This window comes from Lates calcarifer, linkage group LG9, assembly GCF_001640805.2.
Source record: "Lates calcarifer isolate ASB-BC8 linkage group LG9, TLL_Latcal_v3, whole genome shotgun sequence".
Lineage (NCBI taxonomy): Eukaryota > Metazoa > Chordata > Actinopteri > Centropomidae > Lates > Lates calcarifer.
Window position 1 is genome coordinate 17,934,070 of NC_066841.1, and position 22,759 is coordinate 17,956,828.

At 40.8% G+C, this 22,759-nt stretch overlaps 1 protein-coding gene across 4 annotated transcripts; it reads left to right on the plus strand.

The window, feature by feature from the left end:
- The first annotated feature begins 305 nt into the window (after nucleotides 1-305).
- pik3r1 (phosphoinositide-3-kinase, regulatory subunit 1 (alpha)) lies at nucleotides 306-21,964 on the plus strand. 4 transcript variants are annotated; one of them, XM_018694244.2, is made up of 15 exons: nucleotides 306-563; nucleotides 1,468-2,102; nucleotides 11,576-11,668; nucleotides 11,865-11,939; nucleotides 12,307-12,438; nucleotides 13,076-13,277; nucleotides 13,682-13,764; nucleotides 18,424-18,625; nucleotides 18,732-18,912; nucleotides 19,008-19,133; nucleotides 19,222-19,364; nucleotides 19,455-19,631; nucleotides 19,763-19,837; nucleotides 19,942-20,112; nucleotides 20,329-21,964. In XM_018694244.2, exons 2-15 carry the CDS (start codon nucleotides 1,766-1,768, stop codon nucleotides 20,516-20,518), a joined length of 2,187 nt encoding a protein of 728 aa, XP_018549760.1. In that variant the 5' UTR covers nucleotides 306-563; nucleotides 1,468-1,765; the 3' UTR covers nucleotides 20,519-21,964. The 4 variants fall into 4 exon arrangements, with proteins under 4 accessions (XP_018549760.1, XP_018549761.1, XP_018549762.1 ...); XM_018694245.2 differs by lacking the exons at nucleotides 306-563; nucleotides 1,468-2,102; nucleotides 11,576-11,668; ... (2 more) ...; nucleotides 13,076-13,277; nucleotides 13,682-13,764 and adding an exon at nucleotides 15,396-15,776; XM_018694246.2 differs by lacking the exons at nucleotides 306-563; nucleotides 1,468-2,102; nucleotides 11,576-11,668; ... (2 more) ...; nucleotides 13,076-13,277; nucleotides 13,682-13,764 and adding an exon at nucleotides 16,462-16,986.
- Nucleotides 21,965-22,759: the final 795 nt, after the last annotated feature.

Genomic DNA, 22,759 nt, shown 5'->3' on the forward strand with positions numbered 1-22,759 from the left:
TTAGTGGAAACTGATATCTTTCTGTCTTTTATATTTTTGTATTATAATGCTGTGAAAATAACCTTTGGAGAGTGTAAGAAATCGCGGTTAAAAACCATAAAAACCTTAAAGTTAACGTTAGGTCTTGCAGGAGTTATGTAATTTCCATAGGTGTTTCGTGTTGCGTGCAAGAGTATATGGAAGGGGGAGTGTCCGCTACTAGCGACAACGTGATTGGCCGGACTGTGTGGTCTTCCTGATTGACAGAGACACGGACCAATGTGCGGCCGTGCTTTGTCTTGCCTTGCTGGCCGCAGAGCCGATGTTCAAGGGAGCGTTTGTTCGGGACGTGGAAACCGTGCCGTTATGTCCAGTGGCTGTAGGTTGTAACAGTTTGTACTACTCGTTAAACCGGATTTAAACCCACGCGGAAGATTTTTGTTTTTAGCAGTGGTGATAAAGGATTTGCTCAGAGTTGCATTTTATTGATATTTCGTCGCAACTGTGAAGTTTAACGAAGTGGAAGCGTTTAGTGTGGAAGGAAGAAAAGGCGTTGGATTTGCCTGTGGATCCGTGCAGACTCGGTAAGTAACTTGCTCACCGGGGTCGAAATTATTAACGTTTACGCCATTATGTTAAAGTGTAAAAAGACAACTGAAGAAGCTGCTTGTTAGAAGCGGTGCATTTTCCCAAGGATAGTTAGATTTTAACTTGTTTTACGTTCTACCCCTGTGTTAGCTTGTAATCTTTTTCAACTTGCAAATCATTTCCCCTCTGTTCTGCAACTACTACTCTGCTTTACCCTCGGTTATTTGCTTCTTTTTAACTTTAATGGTAACTTTTTTGTCAGTTCCTACCGTAATTACTTCCAGCAGATAATTAATTAACTCTAGTCGATAGTGTTAGCAAGCTGCTAACATAGCTAACCACTCTCTCTGCTCCCTCGACATCTTTTCAGACACCGTATCGTTTGGACTTTGTAAAACTCCAGTAGAACAAACTTGCAACCATGCAAACGTTGTTCAAAAACTCCATGTGCGTTGCCAACACATTTATGCAAACTTTGGCACACTAAGGACGTTGCTGTCACGGATAATGCTAATGTTAGCAACCATATGTTGGCTTAGCAGCACTGAGGTCGACCCAGTGTTAAATGTAATTGTTAGTCTAAAAACAGTAATGAGGTCTGGATCAATAAATTCTTTACTTTTGTGAGACTCGTTTTATGCTAGGTCGACATTTCACCAGAGAAATTGTGGTTAAATGGAACAGTGATTTAAAGTAGATAATGAAAATATGAAATTAGGTGACTTAATATTACAGTTCAGCAGAACATTGCAAATATCTCTTTATCAAAGCAAATATAATCTGCCTCAAATTTGGAATTTGGCTTCGGATTCTTAGTGTTCGTTAACATCTGTGCATTGTATGTTATGTGAAATTGACTTATGCAATGCGTTGCAAATGGCCTCCATTCTCATCTTACAGGTCTGGATAGCATTCCCAAGATCACAGCTGCAGGTCATTTACTGATGGGTACATACTGTGAGGCAACCCGGCAAGAGAACTGCAAATCATTCAGAAGAGACAGGAACTGTGAAAGAATGAAGACAAGCTAAATATTGTCTCTATAGAACTGTTGTAGTTTTCTTGGAAGTATACACATACATCCATTTGAACTTGTAAATGTGTACCTGGACTAAACCCACAATCAGAGAAACCTGAAAAGTAACTTTGCTTGTTGAAGCTCATCTTCAAGAGAACACCTTGACACAAAGTGTTCAATATGAGTGCTGAAGGATATCAGTACAGAGCACTTTATGACTACAAGAAGGAGAGGGAGGAGGACATTGATCTGCATGTGGGGGATATATTGTTGGTAAGCAAAGGAGCGCTTGTGGCTCTTGGGTACACTGATGGGCTGGAACAGAGGCCCGACGAAATTGGATGGCTGCCAGGCTTCAATGAAACCACTCAGGAAAAAGGAGACTTCCCTGGGACATATGTCGAGTACATCGGAAAGAAATGGATCTCTCCCCCCACACCCAAGCCAAGGCCCCTCAGACCCTTGCCTGTAGCTCCGAGCTCCGTCAAAGCAGAGGCAGACTCTGACTCAGAGCAAGGTGAGTTTAAAACAAGACCACAGAGTATTTGATGATCAGACTTATTGCAGGGTTTTGCTGTGTAATTGATTGCAACCAATGTTTTTCTCCCTGTGAATTTCAATATTTTTTCACCCATCCAGACTCTCCCGTAACTAGTCTGAACCACACACAGTAGTGTGCTACAACTGTTTTAGCGTTGTTGTGGTTATTGTCGGTGTACTCCACTGCTGTAAACTAGAGCAGTTTCTCATGTTAATATATTGTGACAGTAGTTTTGTTGTTCAGCACTGGCGCCGATGAAAACTACAGGATGTAGCCATATTTGAGAATTAGGGTCAGTCCTTTTCTGGTACCATGAATTGCTCATTGTGGTATAAATTCACATTGATTGGGTGCGCATTGCATTTCAGTTTATTCCAATATGTTGGGTGAATGAGGCTAGCCTGATGCTTGTACCTTTGAATACAACCACACATCTGACATTAGTGAGAATTTATCCAAACCAAACCATTAAGGTATTACTGGTCGAGGTGATGTAGGATGAAAGAAGGAGACAGACACCTGGGTCAATGACACATTACAATGAAATTTTAAAGTGTAAATTCATCAGCAAAAAGATTCTCATCCCGAGTTCCTTACATATTTCCATAACTTTCAGCCACATCTCCAGCCTTCATCAGTGGGTGGAGTTTGGTCAGTTGTCGCGTTTCTTATCATGTGACTTGAGTATGAAACTTTGATTATGTGATAACAGGTGGTTGTATGTGTGTCTTGGAGTTTGGAAGTGTCCTCCTTGTTCTTTCTCTGACCTTTCACTGACTCCCTGTTGATAATGTATTAATTGAACCAAGCACAGTCCCAGAGGACAATGGCACTGACGAGCATCTCATCTATAGTACACTAGATCATCTTGTGCCAGCCATATGTTACCAATGGATATCACCTGTGTTTGGCCACAAAGCCGCATCATAAGGGAATATAATTATCTTATCAGTGTTGAGACAGATGATGAGATCACTATATGGGGTGATTCAGGCAAATTGCTCATCCTAAAGCCTAGGGGAAACAACTTGGTTTGCCCCATCAAAAGTTAACATATATATGCCTCCCTATATCTTAAAAGTTGTCTTTCACTTCCTGTAGTTTTTTTAGCTTAGCAAGCTAGTCACCTGGGTTTTGGTTCATGACATAGTTATGATTTACTTAGTGAAACCCAGATGAGCACAGGACTTATGAGACTTACGAGAATATTAACTTAGTATACAATAGTTGAAATTGTTTTTTGCGCTCTCTGTTGAAACACTGACATCTCTTATTTCACTCCATTGGTGTGAATTTCAGGATAGTTGTGTATAACAATCAGCCTTTGAAGGTTGAATCTGCATTGCTTCTCAGCCCACAGCTATGAACTGTAATTAAAACTAGCATTTAAAAAAATAAATAAATTATTGTGGCTTCTACGAATGTGCACAAAGCTTCCTGCTCACCTAAAGAGCAGCTGTAGTTGCCAGGTTTCCAGTTTCTGCCCTTTGTGGTACGATTGTGAAATTCTTTGCTGTGGTTTGCAGGGTGAGCGAGGAGCTGTATGAAGGGGGCATGTGTTGAATGGCTGTGTCGTGGTTGAGTGGCAGCGCTGAGCCTGTAGCAAGTGTGAATGTAGCACCAGGAGAAGAAAAGTCTCTGTGTCCTGGGCTGTGAGAGAGACAGAGTGGGGGGAGAGAAGGGGGGTGTGGGTGAGGGAGAGAGAGAGCCCCTGTGCTAGCTAAAGGATCAGTGCACAGGATAGTGTGCAAAAGGATCAGGACTGGAGCAGGGCTGGGAGCTTGGCAGAGGGGCTGATGCAGGAATGGGGTGGGGGGGCGCCTTGGGAGGGACTTGGGCTCTGTATGCTCAAGGGGGCTTTGAAGAGGGGCTGAGGGCTCTATGATGGAGGCAGGGCTCTTGTTGCTTCCAGAGTGTTTGTGATTTATTGCGCACCACCAAGGGATCTCGCTCCCTTCCTCCTACTCCTCAGCTTTTTTTCTTCCTCCTCCTCTCTTTTTTTTTTTTTTTAAATGTTTTGATAGTTCCTACAGTCAGCTCTGGCAGGGGGAGAGGAGGTGGAGAATGGAGGCTTGGAAAGGGGCCTCTCCTCTCTGAGCCACAGGGGTTTACATGAGTGCAGCAGATGTGGAGAGGGTAAGAGAGAAATAGAGGAGGGCCGGGCTGGGAAACTATTCCGCCTCATTCCAGCTCTCAGCCTTTTTTTAAAACATTAAAGTGTTGCTCCTTTTCTGGGCCTCTCAGTTGAGAGAATATACATGTGTTTGGGCACGCCAAGAAAAAGTAACTCAAGGATTGAAACCCAAAGATTGAAGCCCGACTAACTTTTTGATAGTGAAATTCTTCCATCTCAGTCTTGAAACACTGTTCATATTTTTCATACTGATGCGAAACAAATGTGTAACACTTATGTTTAACAAAGTAACAGAGAATAAAATTCAAAGAGGGGAAATAGTATTTAGGTATTTCATCCTCATTAGTAAGTGTCATTTTCTCAATCTCTCAAAAATTTAAAGAAGAAATGCAGTGTGCCATCAGTCCAGTCAGTCCAGGCAAATATGACTGATGAATTAATCAACTCAATCATTATCATGGAGAAAAAGAAAGCCATCCCCTGACGTTTTGGAGTAGACATTTGTTAAGATTGTGAAGTACAATGATGGTCACATATTCATATTGCTAAGTGGGTGGCTCTAAATGGTTAAATGTGAAGTGTTTTCAGTTCTCAGTGTTCATTATAATGTGTGTGTCGTGTGTATAATTTCCCTTTATCTTCGAGCAGTCAGTCTGAGTGAACATTCTTCCAAATGTTAGAGATAAAAGTGTGAATAACTGGTTGTTACTCTACATGCTCTCACAAGGTTCACCCTACATGCCGAGTCTTGTTGAAGGAAATATTTGATGCCATGGGGCTATCTTCTCTTTCTCGTCTGAGGCTTATCAGTATGTTTTCATGCAGCTAACTCCAGTACATTACTAACATTGCAAGTTTTCATTCCAAAAAGAAAAATAATCACTGTATTTAAATATTTTATAGCTTTCTGTTAAATATGTTGTCAGTACACTTAAAAAGCGGATCCTTTAATATAAACAAATAGATTTTTTTCATTACCAATGTAACACTGTATGTTTGTGCCACAGACTAACCATATGGATCATGTGGATTAAAGTAGTTTACTTCATATGTAGACATTTTGAAAAAGGCTACTGGAAGGAAGAGAGTAGGCTATACAAAGGAGGCAGTTGCAGGGAGAGTACTCTGCATAGCTGGAGATTGAGATAATGTAGCTCTCCTTCTCTGGGCCTCTTTAGTACTCAGGCTGACATCTGCTGTATTGAACACTCTTTCTGTCAGTACTGTTGATTTTTCCCTTCACTTCTGTCTTGAATTGGACATGTAACCGCTTTGGTTTTGGTTTCAAATTGGTATATATATCAGTTTCTTTTCAGAAAGGACAGTCACACATCACTAAATCCACCCAAGTCGGTGGCAGGGTGAAAAAAAGCAGAAGTTTTATAACATGATAGTTCACTCTGATATAGTGTTCGTCTGTGGAACTAAAGGCAGCCAGGGCCAGGAATGTGTTGGCGCTTCTTTAGGGGAGGGGTGCGCACAGACTGCATGGTAGACTGATTTGTAGCTTTGTGATGAATCAGTATTGTGCTAAGTGCTGATTGCAGTAACTTGGTTCACAATGCAACTGGACAATAAATGGTTGCACACTGAATAGGACCCCAGCGATTGCTGTTTTACACTGTCATTGTTATCAGTGTACATGCTCCTGGTATGAGGCTAATTTTACTAATTTAGTTTGTTTTTGAAGTGGAAGAGTATTATTACTGGGTGTACAAATTCTGCTCTGGTAAAAATAATTCTGTCACATTTATTTATTTTAGCTGCTAAATATTAGCTTGTAATGTTGCTGTCATTAGTTGGGGGTGGGGAGAGCGGCAGCGTCAAATCCACTGCCTGCTGATGTCAGACTCAAGCTGGATTTAAATATATTTTTGGCTTGTCATAGTTTCCAACATGGAATTGCGTCACAGAGGAGTGGTTATTGAATGTCTGTCATGTTTTATTTATCCCTATGTTCATTTAGACAAGACCTCTTCAGGTTTTAGATGAGATAAGATAATCCTTTATTAGTCCCACAATGGGGAAATTTACAAATATAATATTACAGAATATAAGGGGATGCTTTTCTGTGCTTGTCCGTCAGTGTTAGCAACTTTCCATATAATGATTATGTTCAGCCAAATTAGAAGTACAACTATTATTTTCATCATTTATATGAAGTGTAAGAAAACACTGAAAATGTTCTCACAATATCCCAAAAACGCAAGATGACATTGTCAAATTGCGTTTGTCTGGCCAATAGTCCATAACCCAAAGATTTTTAGTTAACTTAATATTTAGTTAATCATATAAGACAAAGAATAAGAGTGAGAAGCTGGGTCCAGAGAATATTTGACATTTTTGCTTGAGTGATGATCAGCTATCATCGTCTCAGCTCTACCTTCAATTCCATATCTCACCAGTTTTCTGTACAAAAACTATTCAACAAAGAGGAACTTGGTTTAGCACGTTCAAAAAATACATTTAGAACACCTTGTAATCTGGGTTATTTTCAGTTAAGTCCTGTGTAAAAATGGTGAAAAAATATTGACACATCCTCATCTTTTGAACACAGTTTTCTTCTTTGTTTCTAAGCCTCCTTCTACCAAGGACCCCCAAGTTATTACTGCAGTTATTATGCCCGTTTTAAAAATATGCTGCTGTTCACTGATGTGACAAAAAAAGGAGAAGCAATATTTAAGGGCTCAGTAAACTCAGCACTGTAATTTTTTCTTCACCCACCTATATTAGTGTTTAAATCCAGTAAGATTTGTATGGAATTGTGTGCATGAAAGCGTGTATAACTGTTCCATTACTTGATTGTGTGCAGAGACTGAAGTCAAGTCTGAATTGGCAAATCTTCTTTACTGGAGTCAGAGTATGTCTGCTAGCAGGATTAAGAAAGAGAGAGAATAAGGCAGAGTGAGACAGACTGATAGACTTGAAGAAGCAGTACAATAAGCCAGAGGTGAGATTAGAAAGAAACACAAAGTCAAGAAGAACAGAAAAGATATTTCAAATATGTGATGTATTAAGAGAGGGAGGAGGGGGGTGTACAAGGTGGACTAGCTAGTGTAACAAGGTACTCTGTGGTAGCCTCGTGTTGTGGAGGTGTGGCATTACATAATGCTTGAACAAGAGTGATCATAGGTTCTTTTAGAGGCTTCACTTACAGTCAACATTTATTTAGTTTCCGTCACAATGCCAGTCAGTTCTGTTAAAAATAGAAACAATGACTTTACTTCTTGTACCTCTTAATCTGCATGGACTTGCGAGTCAGAAAATTACAGCACATCCTCTCAGCATAAAACTTCCATTGCAGTTACACAACTTTAAACAGTTATGGTTAAATAGTACTATGGTATGCCGCTTTTCACACCACTGGAGGTGCAAGATCAAGATGACCTCTCCTTGATACAACTTGGAAAAGCTCATGCTTAACATACTGAAGTGCTATATATATATTCATTAAACTACAGGACTTATTTTGTAGTTATTATCACTGAGTATAATTTTACATATTTTGAACTATATTTATTATTTGTGCTGACACACCACACACAGTTTGACAGGCCATAATGGATCCCACAAAACCTTTCCACACATTCTAGTTTTAATTAAAAGCATATGTTTGACATAAACATTTTTTTGAAAATGTTCTAAAGCCAAGGTAAATCCAGTATGTCACCATGGCATCACAGGAACAACTCATTTATGACACTTATGTTTCATGTCATGAAAAAATGCAAGGTATAGTCTGGTCTCATTGCTGTATGATTGATGTTGTGCAAAGGACATATTTTTAGGTACTTAAAGGTGCGACTCTGTCCTCTCTATGTTGTTTGTATAGATTTGACCCAGCAAGTTACTGGAGGTGAAAAATCAGACATGACAAAGTCACAAAAATGTAACCAGAGTCTGCATTGTGGAAGAATCTAGGAAAATATAGTGCAGGTTGAAAATGGTTTAAATCATGCTATAATAGTGTAGCCAGCACTGAACACTGGCTGAATGTGACACACATCTCTCAGTCTGTGCTTGTGGTTTCAAGCTGACAGACAGTATTTCAAACATTACATTTGTGTTCAGGCCATTTATCTTTCCAAAGTTTCATTTTACTTAAAGAGATTTCATCATTTGTGAGATTGCTGCTCTGCAGGTTCAACACAAACGGGGGGAAAAAGCATAAAAAGCAAAATGGTCTTCATGCTGTACCTATTTTTGAAATGTGTCCTAAATTCTGATTGAGTTGTCTGTTGCGCATCTGAAAACTGGTTTCTTGTGTAGGTTTTATGATTCAGTGATGGTGATGGTCTGCTCTTTATAGGGTTAATTGTGGAGCTGTAGCAACAGTGTCCTCATTGGCTGTTGATCAGCTTTTGCACTGCATCTTCCACCCTGCGGGAGGAGACATTGCCTACCCTTTTCTATTACTTCAGCTTAGAGCTGCTATCGTTGACTTATTGTACAAGCATGTAAAAGCATGTTGGTGTCCCCTGTGCAAATATACTATGAACAGTTCTATTCTTTTTTTCTTTTGTTGACTGACTGAATAATGATTTACTTTTTGTACATCAGTTGCAGGCCTTTTCATAAATGACACTTTTAAACTTTTGTATTGTAATTAATGCTCTATAGTGGGTTATCATTTATGCTGTGATGTTTTTTTCCATGGATTATCAACTTACTGGAGTGCCTCAGCTAGACCTTTTTCATACAAGAAGAAATGGTATAAACTGAAAATGCTGGTTACTTGAGTGGGCCCTCTAAAATTAACCTAAGTGTGTGCTATCTTTAGTGTGTCCATGGTGCCCCAGCACTGTCCTGCCCGCAGTCTGCACTTCGTTCTGTTCAGACATACATTCAAGCCGGGAAGATTGTTCCCCGCAGCACCAGTGGCAGCTGCGTCGACTTCCTCGGCCTGTGGTTGAGTGACTGACTACTGACTGGCTGAAGCCTTTTAGGATATCATGAGAAGAGTCTGCCAAACTTGCAGGCTTGTAGAGACAAGTCCAAGGGGCCCCTGTCTCCTTACTTTCCTTGTCCAAATTGCAACAGTAACCAGCATCCATAAAAAATAGAGTCCATAGAATCTTGTGATGAGTGTATCCCTTCAGATATTCCAAGCAGTAATACTGTTGTTTTGCTGTGTTACTACTCTGTAATTACTGTAGTAAAACTGCAGATAATCAAAGTTAATTAGCATGTCCCTGGTATTTAGTATGTTTCTAATATTGATTATACTGACTGTTCAGAGAGGTTAAAACTTTGCTCCTAATGCAGGTGTTTTTGAATGTTTGCAGCCCTCCAGAGTTAACTAAATTTTCAGCTGCACTTGGGTGTTCTAATGAGGGTTTGCAGGAAATACATTCATTTCATGTGCCATTTGCAAACCATTCTAAAAGCAGTGGTAAAACTCAGCCATACCTGTTCACTCCGCAGTAGTAAAAGCTATTTAGTTTTAGCCAGTAAATGTTTCTAAATCAGGTAGTATGTGTGTATTTATATGTTTTTCTATGTTCGTAAGATGTGACCAGTAGGGAAACATTGATCATTTGATCTCATGCCAAGGCATCTCAGAAATCATCACTGATAGCTTGAAACATTTCTACCATATTTTGTTTGCTACATGATACAATTCCATTGGCGCCGAAACTATCACATCGTTGACAGTACCAGGAAGCAACTCAATCCCCAGCCTATACTGTGTCACTCATAGGCCGGTCTTGGATAGAGTAAATAAACATGAACCTTTGGATCACTTCAAAGAATCTTATTGTTTTAGGAGTTATCACCAAGCTATTTGAGAACGGCAAGCAGATGACTTTAAACCTATGTATTGTGTGAATTTGAAGTTTTCATACTTAAAAATGCTATTTTTAAAACCTCTGATAAAGTCTTTTGTTTGTCTGAAATGTTATCTTTAATAAAATTAGCCTACCCTGGGATATTGCTGTCGGGTAATTTTTATAGATATGAACAGTGGACAGGTGGGTGAGCTGGGGGTTTAAATTTATCCTCAGGTTGTGAATTGAGTTTCTCAGAAAAAGGTTGGCTGTAGAATGGCAGCCGTGTTAGATATCGTCTGGGAGAACGGTTACACTTCCAAGGTGTGTGATAGCAGCACTGCGTGTCTCAATCTCTATTTAGGGAAACTTTGGTGTTCCATCTCAGAGTTCACTGCTTCTGAGAAAACCCCCCTCTCGCTTTGCAGTTCCAATAATGTCTTCCAGATGACCAGTTGTCCTACATGGAGTTTTGTGTGTTTTGTGGTTAGAGGGACTTTGGTAATCCAGTTTCTTCACACGCAACATGCCAGCCTGTGTGCTGTGCTGGCCAAAGAGGATGTGGATTTGGATGAAGTGGTTCATTATTTGCCTGATTGAACATTCTTTAGTGGGACAGGGAAGGTCCTCGGTAATGACTAGCATGCATGCATCAATGAGACCAGTGGTTGGACGTTTTAATGCGAGATTCAAAAAAAAAGATTTTTAACGTAGAAAGAAAGAAAAATACAGTTACGAGAAAGGGTTTCATTCATAGTTTCTTAGCATATTGAATGTGTAGACTCGGTGTTGAACAGTTGAGCCTTTCAGAAAAGTGCCCTTTCAAAGTATGCCTTTGCAAATCCAAATAAAATCTCTGCCAACCCCTTCATCCTTTCATGTCCGCACCTGGGTACAAAGTTCTAAAGGAAAAATTAGGAAAAAACTCAGACCTGGCTTACCTCATATCACAGGGTATTTGCTTAGTTCCTCGGCCCACCAAACCCTAACTTTAGTGCTCAGCACCTCCTATTTTGAATCAGTCTGTTGTAAATACTCACCTTTTTGCTTTTGAAGGCAGTGCTTTGGTCTTGTACCCGCTTACTTTTGAAGTTCTAAGTAGTTCATAAGTCATGCGCCTAACCAACCGTTGCTGGTTCAGATGAACTACACTTAAACATTCATCAACTTCTGATGACTGGCAAAGGGGATTAGATTTATTTGATCAGCAGACCATTTAATTTCTGTTTGAGTCACTTTTACTTTCTATGTTTGCTTAAATTCAGTTCCCTGTATTTGCTGATATACCTTAGAAATCACCTAAGTTGTGTACACTATAAACCCATTCATTGTCATTTCTCATCTCAGGAAGAAATGGGCCAAGTGAAATCCCCTTAGGGCCCTTGTTTTATCAAAACAGCCTTTTATTGTAAACTGCTAATTATAACCGAAACGATGAGTTGATCAGAACAAGGTTCACAAGACAAAGCATTGACCCCATGAAGAATTGGTAGGAGGCCCATTTTTAAGAATCACCTTTGTTGACCATCTGTTGTTGTCTCCTCCAGGCTTCTGTCTGCAGGACTTGACAGAACAGTTTTCCCTTCCAGAGACCGCTCCACCCATGCTGGTCAGACTGCTGGAAACTATTGAGAGGAAAGGTGAGCATGACCGCAAAAACCTTCAAGTTACTCAGCTTGACACACTACCACACCTGTGCATCATGCTAATAATAACCTTCTCTTTTTAACCACATTTGACTATACTTATGTGACCTATTACACATTACCTCATGAGCTAGAAGGTATTAGTTTTGTCAGCAAATGTAATAATTGGTATTTTACTGATTATTTGCAGGTCTGGATAACCCCACTTTATATCGAACATTTACTGCTGGTGCTGGACTTGAAGTCAGACAGTATTTTGACTGTGGTAAGTAGTTTTTTGATCACCTTTTTTTTTCAGCCTATATGAAACCTGCAAGTTTCCATCAGTTGGGTGAGGCAGACAAATACAGAAAAGAGGAAGTCTCAGTGACAAAAAAAAGATTAACATAAGCAGTGTTGATGAAGAAAGCTAAATGTGTGATGCTTAAAAAGATTTGTGTGTGCACATATACAGTAGGTTAAAAAAAAGGAGAAAGGGCCATGGTTTGTGAAGGCTTCATTGCATCCATGGTTGTGTCTTCCTTTGCATGATATAGTTTTGCACATTATACTTGAGCCTGTAATTAAAGATCTCACTGTGCAGGAATGAGTGTTAGTATTTAAGCCTGTTTGTGTGTTGCTTTTCATTTCAGATCCTCCCTCAGCAGACCTGGATCAGTTGGAACTTCCAGTCCTGTGTGATGGTCTGCGCAGATACCTGCAGGATCTTCCACAGCCCATCATCCCCACTGCAGTATATGCTCAAATGGTTCTCACTGCCAAAGGTGAAAACAGACGTCAATGCAGATTCAATGATCTTTTGTTTACTGTACAGTTGGCCTGAAACTGAAGTGCTGACGTAATGTACCCCTGCCCTGCAATTGAACATTCAGTACTTTGAACACAAAACCACAAGACCTCCTTAACACCCACTGGGCTTCAAAGAGGACTTCTTCTCTCTTTGTTTAGTCTTTACATACTTTTTCCTCGCTATAACATACAAGATATAAGCCATGAACTTGCTGCTTTCTCTTATGCTTCTGTCTGTCTTGCTGTCTCTGTTGCAAGCACAGACAAAATTCTCACACCACACACTGTTCTGCAGTGCTGCATTCTCTTGCCGTCACATGGCCAGAAACAGGATATCTGTGGTTAATAGGAACTAAAACAAGCCTGAAAGTTTATCTCTAGCATCTCTGAGCAGCCAATCACCTGCCAGTGTACCTTACGCTCATTGTCAACCACACAATCTCTCGGTGGTTTTCTAACCTAACTGCACATGACGCTTTTTTCCATCTCTTCATCGTTTGAAGAAACTTCTTTCATTTAATGCTGTTCTTTGACTTAGGTAGGGTTTAAGGCAGGATCAGTTTTTCACATCTGTCATGCTGACCTTCTAGCCATTCTCATCTGTTTTAACAGAGGTGGTGAATCCTGAGGAATGTGCCCAGCTGCTACGCCGCATTGCCAGCACCCCGAGCCTGCCTCCCCAGTACTGGCTAACTCTCCACTGTCTGCTAAGGCATTTCGCTAAAGTGTGCCAAAACGGCTCCAAGAACCTGCTCTCTGCTAGAGCCCTGGGCGAGATCTTCAGCCCTGTGTTTTTCAGACAACAAGCCACCAGGTGGGTGTCAGAGCAGTGGGATCATGCCTCACTGCTATATACTCTGGTTTGTTAAAGATAGACAGTCAGACAGCAGACAGACAAGTGTGCAGGCTCAGTCGTGCAATACTGAGACTTACAGAGTCAAACATGCACTCTTGCAAACACTCACATTCAGGCAAGCACGCACGCACACACACACACTTGCTCACGCAGAGTACAGTCTGTCAGGCACTCTCGGGTTTTAGCTGTACACGGATATAGGTTGGAGCTTTTCTACTTACCAGCTGTGCTGCACAATTAAAGTAGCTAAGCCTGAATTACCATCAGATTGAAACCACCACAGAGCAACGGAGCAGCACAGACTGTCACCTGGGCAATAAAACACAGACTTCATTTAACCTGCTTTCCCCCTCCCCCCACAGTTGTGAACCCAGCCTGGATGCGCACATCAAGATCATTGAGGTTCTGGTGACCAGTGAATGGAGTGAAAGTCAGGCTGCCCCAGGTAGTTAAATTTCATTTTTGCACAATGTTTTAAAATTCTCTTGTAGCTCTTTGCTACAAGAGATTTGTGATGCATATATTATTGGATGCAGAATATAGATATATGTTCTGTACAGACTAAATTGCTGCAGTATATGAACTGAACACCCTGACACCTGAACTATTAATAGCTTGAAAAAAAAAAACTTGTGAGACTTGAAACTGCTGCAGTTGTAGAGGGCCACAGGGTACACTATGGTGGGAAACTACAGACATTGTCAGGTTAAAGCACATTTGGTCCATGTTATCATGTACTGTTCATTGTATGCAAGTGCCTTAACTGAAACTCATTTCCTGGCTATCTTTGTGACACAACAGTGGAACAGTTTGAATCAGGGCTACACATCTTCTAAAGTTTTAGCTGCAGGGTATGTCAGTTTCTGGTCAGTTTCACATTAGTGTCAGAAGTAAAGATCACATCCCATTACAAGTGAATCACATGGTACCATACAAGGTTCCTATAGGAATTTATCAGCTACAACTTTGTGTAATAATGTTGTTGTGATAGTGTTGGTTTTTATGTTTGTATGGCTTTTCAATTTGCTAAAAACTGAGCATCTTGACTGTGATAAATGGTGACTTTCCATCTGGCGTATGACCATGTAGGAGTGAAGGCAGAAAGTGAAACCTGTTGCTAAAATCTTGCTTGACATTTGTGACTGGTGCAGAACTGTACAAAGTCAGTTTTCATGGCTGTTACCGTGGTGGTCTGCATAGATGAAACTGGTATGGTGCTGTGAGTGCAGCACGTAGCGTGGCACAGTTATGTTTTTACAGTGCTAGTTAAAAGCTCTGTCGCTGGCTGGGCCAGAGGCCGGGGACTGGCTGTGGCTGTTTAAACATTTTATTACCTGTTAGAGCTATTTATAATCTTCCTGTGCAAGGCCCACTCTCAGCTGTCAGTAATTTGCACCTGCGGGAGCACTTTGGCAGTGGGACACATGGATGGATGGATGAAGGATGGAGGGGTGGATGGGCAGACAGGCGAAGACCTAAACACATTTAATTCTTTTTACACACATTAACACATGACCCTGTCAAACAAGTTCAGGTCATACAGATAACAGTGTCACAAGAAGAGAGAGGAAGAATAGCCTACTTTGTAAACACACATGTACATTCTGTACATGTGTTTCTGTGAATGACCCGTGTGTGTATGTGTGTGTGTTCGGGTGTCTGCGTGCCTCCTCCCAGTTACTGCGTGCCTATTTTAAGTAAGCGACAAAAGGCCCACTTAGATTTGGTTGGCTGGAAAGTCGGCCTGCTCCATAGAGCACTTCTTGTTAACTGAGGGCTGCTTCCAGTTTCTAAAGCCACTCTCCACCCACACCCCCCTCAGTCCTCCCTCCGCCTGGATCTCCACATGTCCTCCCTGCCTCAAAGTGCCCAGCTCAGCAAATATTTGAAACTTTGCAAGTTAATCATAAGACTGAACACCCCCTGCCTCCTCCTTTACAAACAGAGAAAGAGGGAGTGACCAAAGAGACGGAGAGAGACACGCAGACACACACAGCTGGCACGAGTGGCTCCTTTCAGAACAGGCAGCACTGACACCAGAGCTGCTACCGCTAATCATTAACTATCTGCCTCCATGTGAGCAGGCCTCAGCCTTGCGGGGGTGAGAGAGAGAGAGAGAGAGTGCGCACACTAGACAGAGAGAGGAAGAGAGGAGGAGACTCGGCCCTTTACCACACTCACAGCAGGAACTGAACAGTCAGTCAGCTAGACAGTCGCATGTTGCACCTGCCTCACACCGAGGGGATTACCTGGATTTCATTAAGAAGCACATAAAGCTTTAACATTCTAAGAATTAAAACAAGCCACATCTAGTTTCATTTGCGGCTTAAACTATGAAATGGAGCTTTACTGGAGGACTTGAAAGTAACTCTGTTGGATTTAACTTACCTTTTTGGAATAAAAGAGAAACCACAAAGAAGAGATTGTTGATTCACCAAAACATGCACAACTTGCAACGTAAGTTTAATGTTCTGCCATTTCTTTTTTTCTTTCCTTGTTTTTTTTTTTTTTTAAACTGACACAAAAGTGGAGCAGTGCATTTCTGCTACTCCTGCCCTCAGGCTATAACGAAAAGGTTGAGTAGAATAAGACACAAATACTACACCTTGCAGAAGAAAAGAACAAAACATGAATAATAAGTTACTGTTTTCTTTAAGCTTCCAGTCAAAGCTGAACAGTTTTCCCTAGGGCAACTGGACATGCTGTACAGATATGAGCTATTCTTAAAGACTGCATGTATAACTCTGTATTTCTCTGAGACAAGCTGATGAATATTAAGAGTTCAGTGTGGGCTTTCATTTGAGACGTGCAAAGAGGGCTTCGCAACAAACATTCCCAACAGGTTCTGTGAGGCTACAGTTGAGAAACAAATATTTTAAACACTACAGAAGCTGAACCATTTAGCAGGATCAGGTCATTTAAGTTACAGACTCGGACATTACATTTTTTTTCCAATAGATTTGTAGTTGATTTGTGTGTAGATGATTTTGTAGTTGGTTTGTGATTTTAACTTCTCAAGTTAAGCATGCAGAGTTTTAAAAACCTTTCCTTAATTGAACCTAGAAGGACGACGACTGCATCTCATTTGAATCCTTATACCTTACCAAGAACTAGGTCTATTTTAATTTCACTCAGGAAATCAAGGGAGCTATCTCTGTCATGCCGAGTGTCACGCTGTGGGATTACAGGCGAATTTTGGAGCTCTGGGTGCCGCTGACCGGGCCAAGCATTATAATTTCGTTGCGTACGTGCTGCTGCAGCAGAGCTGGCTTTGTCTGAGTGCCAGCAGTGGGACGGACTAAACCTCCGCACGACATGCAGAGAGGAGGGGCTGAGCAACCTGCAGGAGAGTGAACAGCCGAGCTCAACAGAGAGAGAGGATCACTGAGGAAAAGCATGGAACGGGCTGCAGATCCTTTTTTTTCCCCCCTCTGCTAGCAGAGAGATGCTGCACATTTGCGCTTAAGATGGATGCATATTAGGACGTAATGCTGGATACTGCAGAGAGAAAATAATGAGTTATTTCAGTTTTCAATTTAGCTGCAGTGTTGTAAAGAATTGAAGCAGGGAGTTGAAAGGTAATGGGCTTTCAGAATGACCTCATCGCTCTCAGGGAATGAAAGATGCACGAGTGGTTGGTGACAGACCCCCTGTGTGATTGGCTGTGGTAAGTGATGTAACACGTTACTGAGCAGGCTGCCCTTAATGGATTTTCAAATTGGTGTTTAGGTGGTTGTATGAAAAAAAGCTCAATGTGCCTCATTGAGAGATTTTTGCAGTTCTGTACTGTAAGCTATCTTTTTGTAGGAATGTGAGTTTAGAGCTGTTGGCAGGCTAATGTTTGATAAGACCGGATTGTTCACCTGACTGGTTTTAAGAATTAGAAATTTCTCGTAATCTGGAGATGAGGTGTGATCAGGTTGGAAGGCAGATTTCCTGAGAATCAAAACGGAAGCCATGAGCTGTGGTTGAATTGCCAGGCTGCATTTTGCAGAGATTGTAAACCTCTGCATTTTATGCTATGTCACAGTTGTGGACTGCCTGGCAAGTGAAGGGTGCTTGCAGTCTCAGTGAGCAGCAAGTCCTGCAAGGTCTGTTGCAGCAGAAAGGGTGTTAATGCAGAGGGAGTGAACAAAGGCAGCAGATTTATGGGTTAAAAATAGCCTGATACCTTAGTTCTGCTACTGCTAGCTTCACTGTGAAGCTGTCATCTTGTGAGCAGCCACTGCTGATCTATATGGATCCACACCTGCAGTCAGAATGTTTTGAATGAGTGTTATCTCCATCCAGAAAATAGATGCCATGCCAGTCGTGATTCCCATAGCTGCCTTAAAGCTGCAGTAAGAAAAGATGATTGTGGTTATTCAGCATTAAAGCTGAATATTATTATTATTATTATTATTATTATTCAGCATTAAAGCTGAATAAGTGCTGCTGGACAAACCTTGTAATAGAATCAATAGTCAGCTGGGTATTTATCTGTGTTCACAGCATGTCTTCTCTCTCACCATAAAATGTGCTGTACATGTAGTCTAACCTTTTTTTTCCTTATTTTGTGATGAAAGAAATCTATAATCTTTTTGGTGTCACAGTGTTCATTAGGTGTGCCATTTTTTGTGCACAAAAAATATATGGCTCCACAGCTGTATTTGCTGCTAGGAATATTTATAGAGCGCCCTTTTTCTTGAATGAAATTCATTCTCCCTGACTCACGCTTATTTTCTCCTCCCACTGCCTCGACATCACCTCCTCTCTGTTGGAGAGGGGCAGCATTTTTTCAGCCCTGTTAAATCAATGGAAAAGGGATGAGACAGACAGAGCCACAGTGTGTGTGTGTGAGTGTGTGTGTCATTCACAGCATCTGCAAAATGCTCAGTTCTCTTGTAATTAAATAAATTGTAGTTGGCTGTCAGATTTTGTATCTTGTTGTATTTTCTGCAGCTTTAAAGAGGAGCAAATTTTTATCAGTGCACCAGTCAAATGCACTGTTAAAAGAAAATCCAGATTTTAATTCAAGCTGTGGATCAGTTTAATGTAAATGTGAGCACATACAGGCTGCAGAATATTTATTTACATTCTGTGCGCACTCCTCTTGTCCTCACAGCTCTACCTCCAAAGCCACCCAAGCCCACATCTGTGACTAACAACGGTATGAACAACAACATGGCTCTGCAAGACGCCGAATGGTACTGGGGAGATATCTCAAGGGAGGAGGTCAATGAGAAACTGAGGGACACCGCAGATGGTACTTTTTTGGTGCGAGATGCCTCGACAAAAATGCACGGAGACTACACTCTGACTCTGAGGTGAGCTCCTTCCTCCTTTCGGTATGAAATCATTTCCTCTTATCAACACTAGTTTATTTATTTTTAGCAGTTAGTTTAACCTTTCTTTGCTTTTTTTTGTGTACAGGAAAGGAGGCAACAACAAGCTCATTAAGATATTCCATCGGGATGGGAAGTATGGCTTCTCAGACCCACTGACCTTCAGCTCAGTTGTTGAGCTCATCAACCACTATCGCAATGAGTCACTGGCTCAGTACAATCCCAAGCTAGATGTCAAGCTGCTGTATCCGGTCTCCAAACACCAGCAGGTAAGAGGCTAGACTCTAAGTCGAAACTAACACATTTAAAATGCTCAAATATTAAATACATTTAACCGCAGTGTTTTGCATTTGTTGATTTTTAGGATCAGGTGGTGAAAGAAGACAACATTGAAGCTGTTGGGAGGAAGCTCTGTGAGTACCACCAGCAGTACCAGGAGAAGAACAAGGAGTACGACCGTCTGTACGAAGAATACACCAGAACATCACAAGTCAGTACCACCCACAGTCAAAATGTTATCAAGAATTTTACTGTGATATTCAACCATCATATGTTAATACTATGCTTACTTCTTTCAGGAAATCCAAATGAAAAGAACAGCGATAGAGGCTTTTAATGAAACTATAAAGATCTTTGAGGAGCAATGCCAAACACAAGAGCGGTACAGCAAGGAGTATATTGAGAAATTTAGGAGAGAGGGCAACGATAAGGAGATCCAAAGGTAAGCATCTGTCAGACTTTACTGTGTCACCTGAAAAGAAGCAGCATTAGCAGATTTAAGTTAAATCACCTTCAAAACTGTTGTTTTCAGGATCATGGGGAATTATGAAAAGTTGAAATCGAGGATAAGTGAAATCGTAGACAGCAAGCGGCGTCTGGAGGAAGATCTGAAGAAACAGGCGGCTGACTACAGAGAGATCGACAAGAGGATGAACAGTATCAAGCCCGACCTCATCCAGCTCCGCAAGACCAGAGACCAGTATCTCATGTAAGTATAGCACTCAAACAGTGCATCTGCTGCTTCTAAAACTTGCAGAGTACGAGAGTATGCTTCTCTCTGGAGAAAATCAAAATGGATCTGCCCTGGTTTCTAATGTCCACGTGTTTTCTCTCTCACAGGTGGTTGACCCAGAAGGGAGTCAGACAGAAGAAACTCAACGAGTGGCTCGGAATCAAGAACGAGAGCACAGAAGAGTGAGTGTCATTTAAAAAAAAAAAAAAAAAACTGCAAAAGAAAATACAAAATGCAAATGCCTGTGCTTTAAAACTTACGTGTGTGCATCACTTTGTTTCTCTAGTCAATATTCTATGGTGGACGATGATGAAGATCTTCCTCATCATGACGAGCGGTCCTGGAAACTGGGTAACATCAATCGACTACAGGCGGAGGCGCTCCTCCAGGGCAAGAGAGACGGAACATTCCTGGTTCGAGACAGCAGCAAAGCAGGATGCTACGCCTGCAGTGTTGTGTATGTATCAGTCATTTCTGTTTTGGAACAGTGCTCACGCAGCCTTATGTGCATTGAATGAATGAGTTTTTGTTTGCTCTAATCATTCCTCCTGTTCATACTGGACATTAAATATTAATAGTAAGAGAGTCTGTCAAGAAAACTAGTGATCAGAAAAACGCTTTGATGGCCTGCAAGATGCTGAACAGACTGTGACCATTGTCCTTTCCTTTGCAGTGTGGACGGTGAAGTGAAGCACTGCGTCATCAACAAGACCCCCTCAGGTTATGGCTTCGCTGAGCCGTACAACCTGTACAGCTCATTAAAAGAACTCGTACTTCACTACCAGCACACGTCTTTGGTCCAGCACAATGACTCTCTGAATGTGACGCTAGCGTACCCTGTATATGCCCAGCAGAGACGGTGAGGACCCCGGATGTATCCACATGGACACAAAGAAAAAAGGCCTCATGGGACTTGGAGATACACGTCCTTGGACTCCGTGGACTAAAACGAGGCTCTGATGCCTGAGTCAGACTTGAAAACGGAGGAAAAGACGCAATAAAGCCTGAAATATTTCAATGACTTCGTCTGACCACGAGCCAGAGGCGAGTCTGAATGTAGATGTATTTCTCTTTTGCTTTTTGTGGGAGCACAGAATCAACCGGAAACTGCTGAACTCTCCCCCAGTGGAGGACATTTGAGGCCTTTTCCCAATGGTGCTTGTTCTTTTTCAAAGCTTTACCAGCCGGAATGTGTAATCGCAGCAGATAAACTCTTCAAATGGAACTGTACCCACCGGCCACAATTCTGTTTTTCCACTTTTGTTTTTGTTTTTTCCTTTCACATCATTTATGTGTGCGTGTGTGTGTGTCTTTGTTTCTGCACAAGTGTTTGTGTGTATGTGGCTGTGAGTGTGTGTGATTGTCCATGTGACCAAAACTCATAGAATCAGGAAACTGTGTGACGTCAGGGGCTGTGTAACACATTCACTTGTGTTAACTGTTCAGTAGCAAACCATGGATCAGCTGATAAATGTAGCAAAATGGCACTTTTAAACAAAGTTTAATATTTTTTTTTTTCTTTTGAAAAGACTCCTATGGACTTTTATCAGAAGAGCAGAGAGGACAAGACGTCTGCATCCTGCCTTCTAACTGTTGAGCATTACAGTGCAGAGATAAACTTGATCTTTACTGTGGGCAGGTGAAGCTATGAATGGACTTAACTATTTCATGTACATCTGTGAAAATGTGGAAAGTCATGAATCAAAGTGCACCATACCAAAAAGGATCAGTTCCTGTTTCGTTATATTCAGACCTGCTATGCAATTCTTTCTCCATTATTTCTTCAGAATTGTTTTATTCTGTTGCAACCCACAATATAAGCTTGTTTTATTGCTTGAAAAGTATCTTTTCCTGTGTAAATATCCAAGAGGATATTTTGTGTCAAAATGCCAAGATACAGTAAAAAAAAAAACTGCATATGATTTTTAAAGATAATAATAGAAACATACATTTTATTATGATTTACTTTAACAACTGGTATAAAGATGGAAGAGATGAGTATTTTATTAGTCTTTTTTGCTTCAAACTGATGTTCTTCTCAGGCAGAGCCTTTTGAGTATTTGAGCTGCTTCAGTCACAGTTTCTTACAGAACTAAGCCTACATGCAGTTCTTTGTTGAAATGGACAAAGAAAGTTTGAGCACTCAGAGAATGGGATGATGGGATTGTTTGACCCTTATCAACCATAACCATGAAAACAGTATAGATTTATTTTGTTATAAAATATATATGTTCCCACATGAGAATATATGAAAAGTAGAATGGTGTTTTCAACTGATGAATATTGTTATTAAAGATCAATATACATTGTCCACTTAGTATTTTTCTGTATCAGAAAATCACTGTGTTTAGATGGGTGGATCAGCTCATTTCAGATGGTCTAATTTCATAGTTCAAAGACAACACATGCCAGGTGGAATCCCAATGTTACCCCATCTTTATTCTAGCTTTTACAAGTCTATGTGAAAACCCAGTGGACTGGTGGTAACATGAGAAAATATTTTAACTGACTTGTTAGTGTTTGAGTCTCGGGCCACCAGAACTACTAATTTTTCAACATTGTAATGTCTGACTGATGTGAAAAATTACAAATTGGATCACTCAAGTGACAAAATGTCTGCTGTTAATAATATCTATACATATTTTACCTGCCATAAAATAATTCAGAAATTTTACATGGTCAGAACAGCCATCAACTTAGACTTTTAATATATCTTTGCGTAATAAATTAGTTGTAAAGACCTTAACCTTTTGTTTTCATTGACATGTCAAATTAAACTCCTAATTTTTTTTCCATCTTTGGCACAGTTTCTGTTTGTAGTTAACAGGTCTATGTGAATAAACAGGCTGACAACAGCAAAGCCTCCACTTGTGTCTCCTCCCATCAAAAGAAACGCAGACAATAAGTGTTATAACAGAAATGCTGTGTGAAATACGGCCACAGAGGAAACTGGAGCGTGGAAAACGTTTTAGTTTCGTGTGGATTATTCTCAGCCCCCCCATCCCCCTACGACTACGGTACACACAACTGAGTGTAAAATGTATTTTAGATGTATTTGACCAAATTATTCATCCATGAAATTTTTAGCACATTAATATTAACCG

Coding starts and splice junctions, on each gene's coding strand:
- pik3r1 (XM_018694244.2), top strand. CDS start 1,766: ATGAGTGCTGAAGGATATCAGTACAGAGCACTTTATGACTACAAGAAG. Junction 18,626..18,731: donor GACTACACTCTGACTCTGAG/GTGAGCTCCTTC, acceptor TTTTGTGTACAG/GAAAGGAGGCAACAACAAGC. Junction 18,913..19,007: donor CGGTCTCCAAACACCAGCAG/GTAAGAGGCTAG, acceptor GTTGATTTTTAG/GATCAGGTGGTGAAAGAAGA.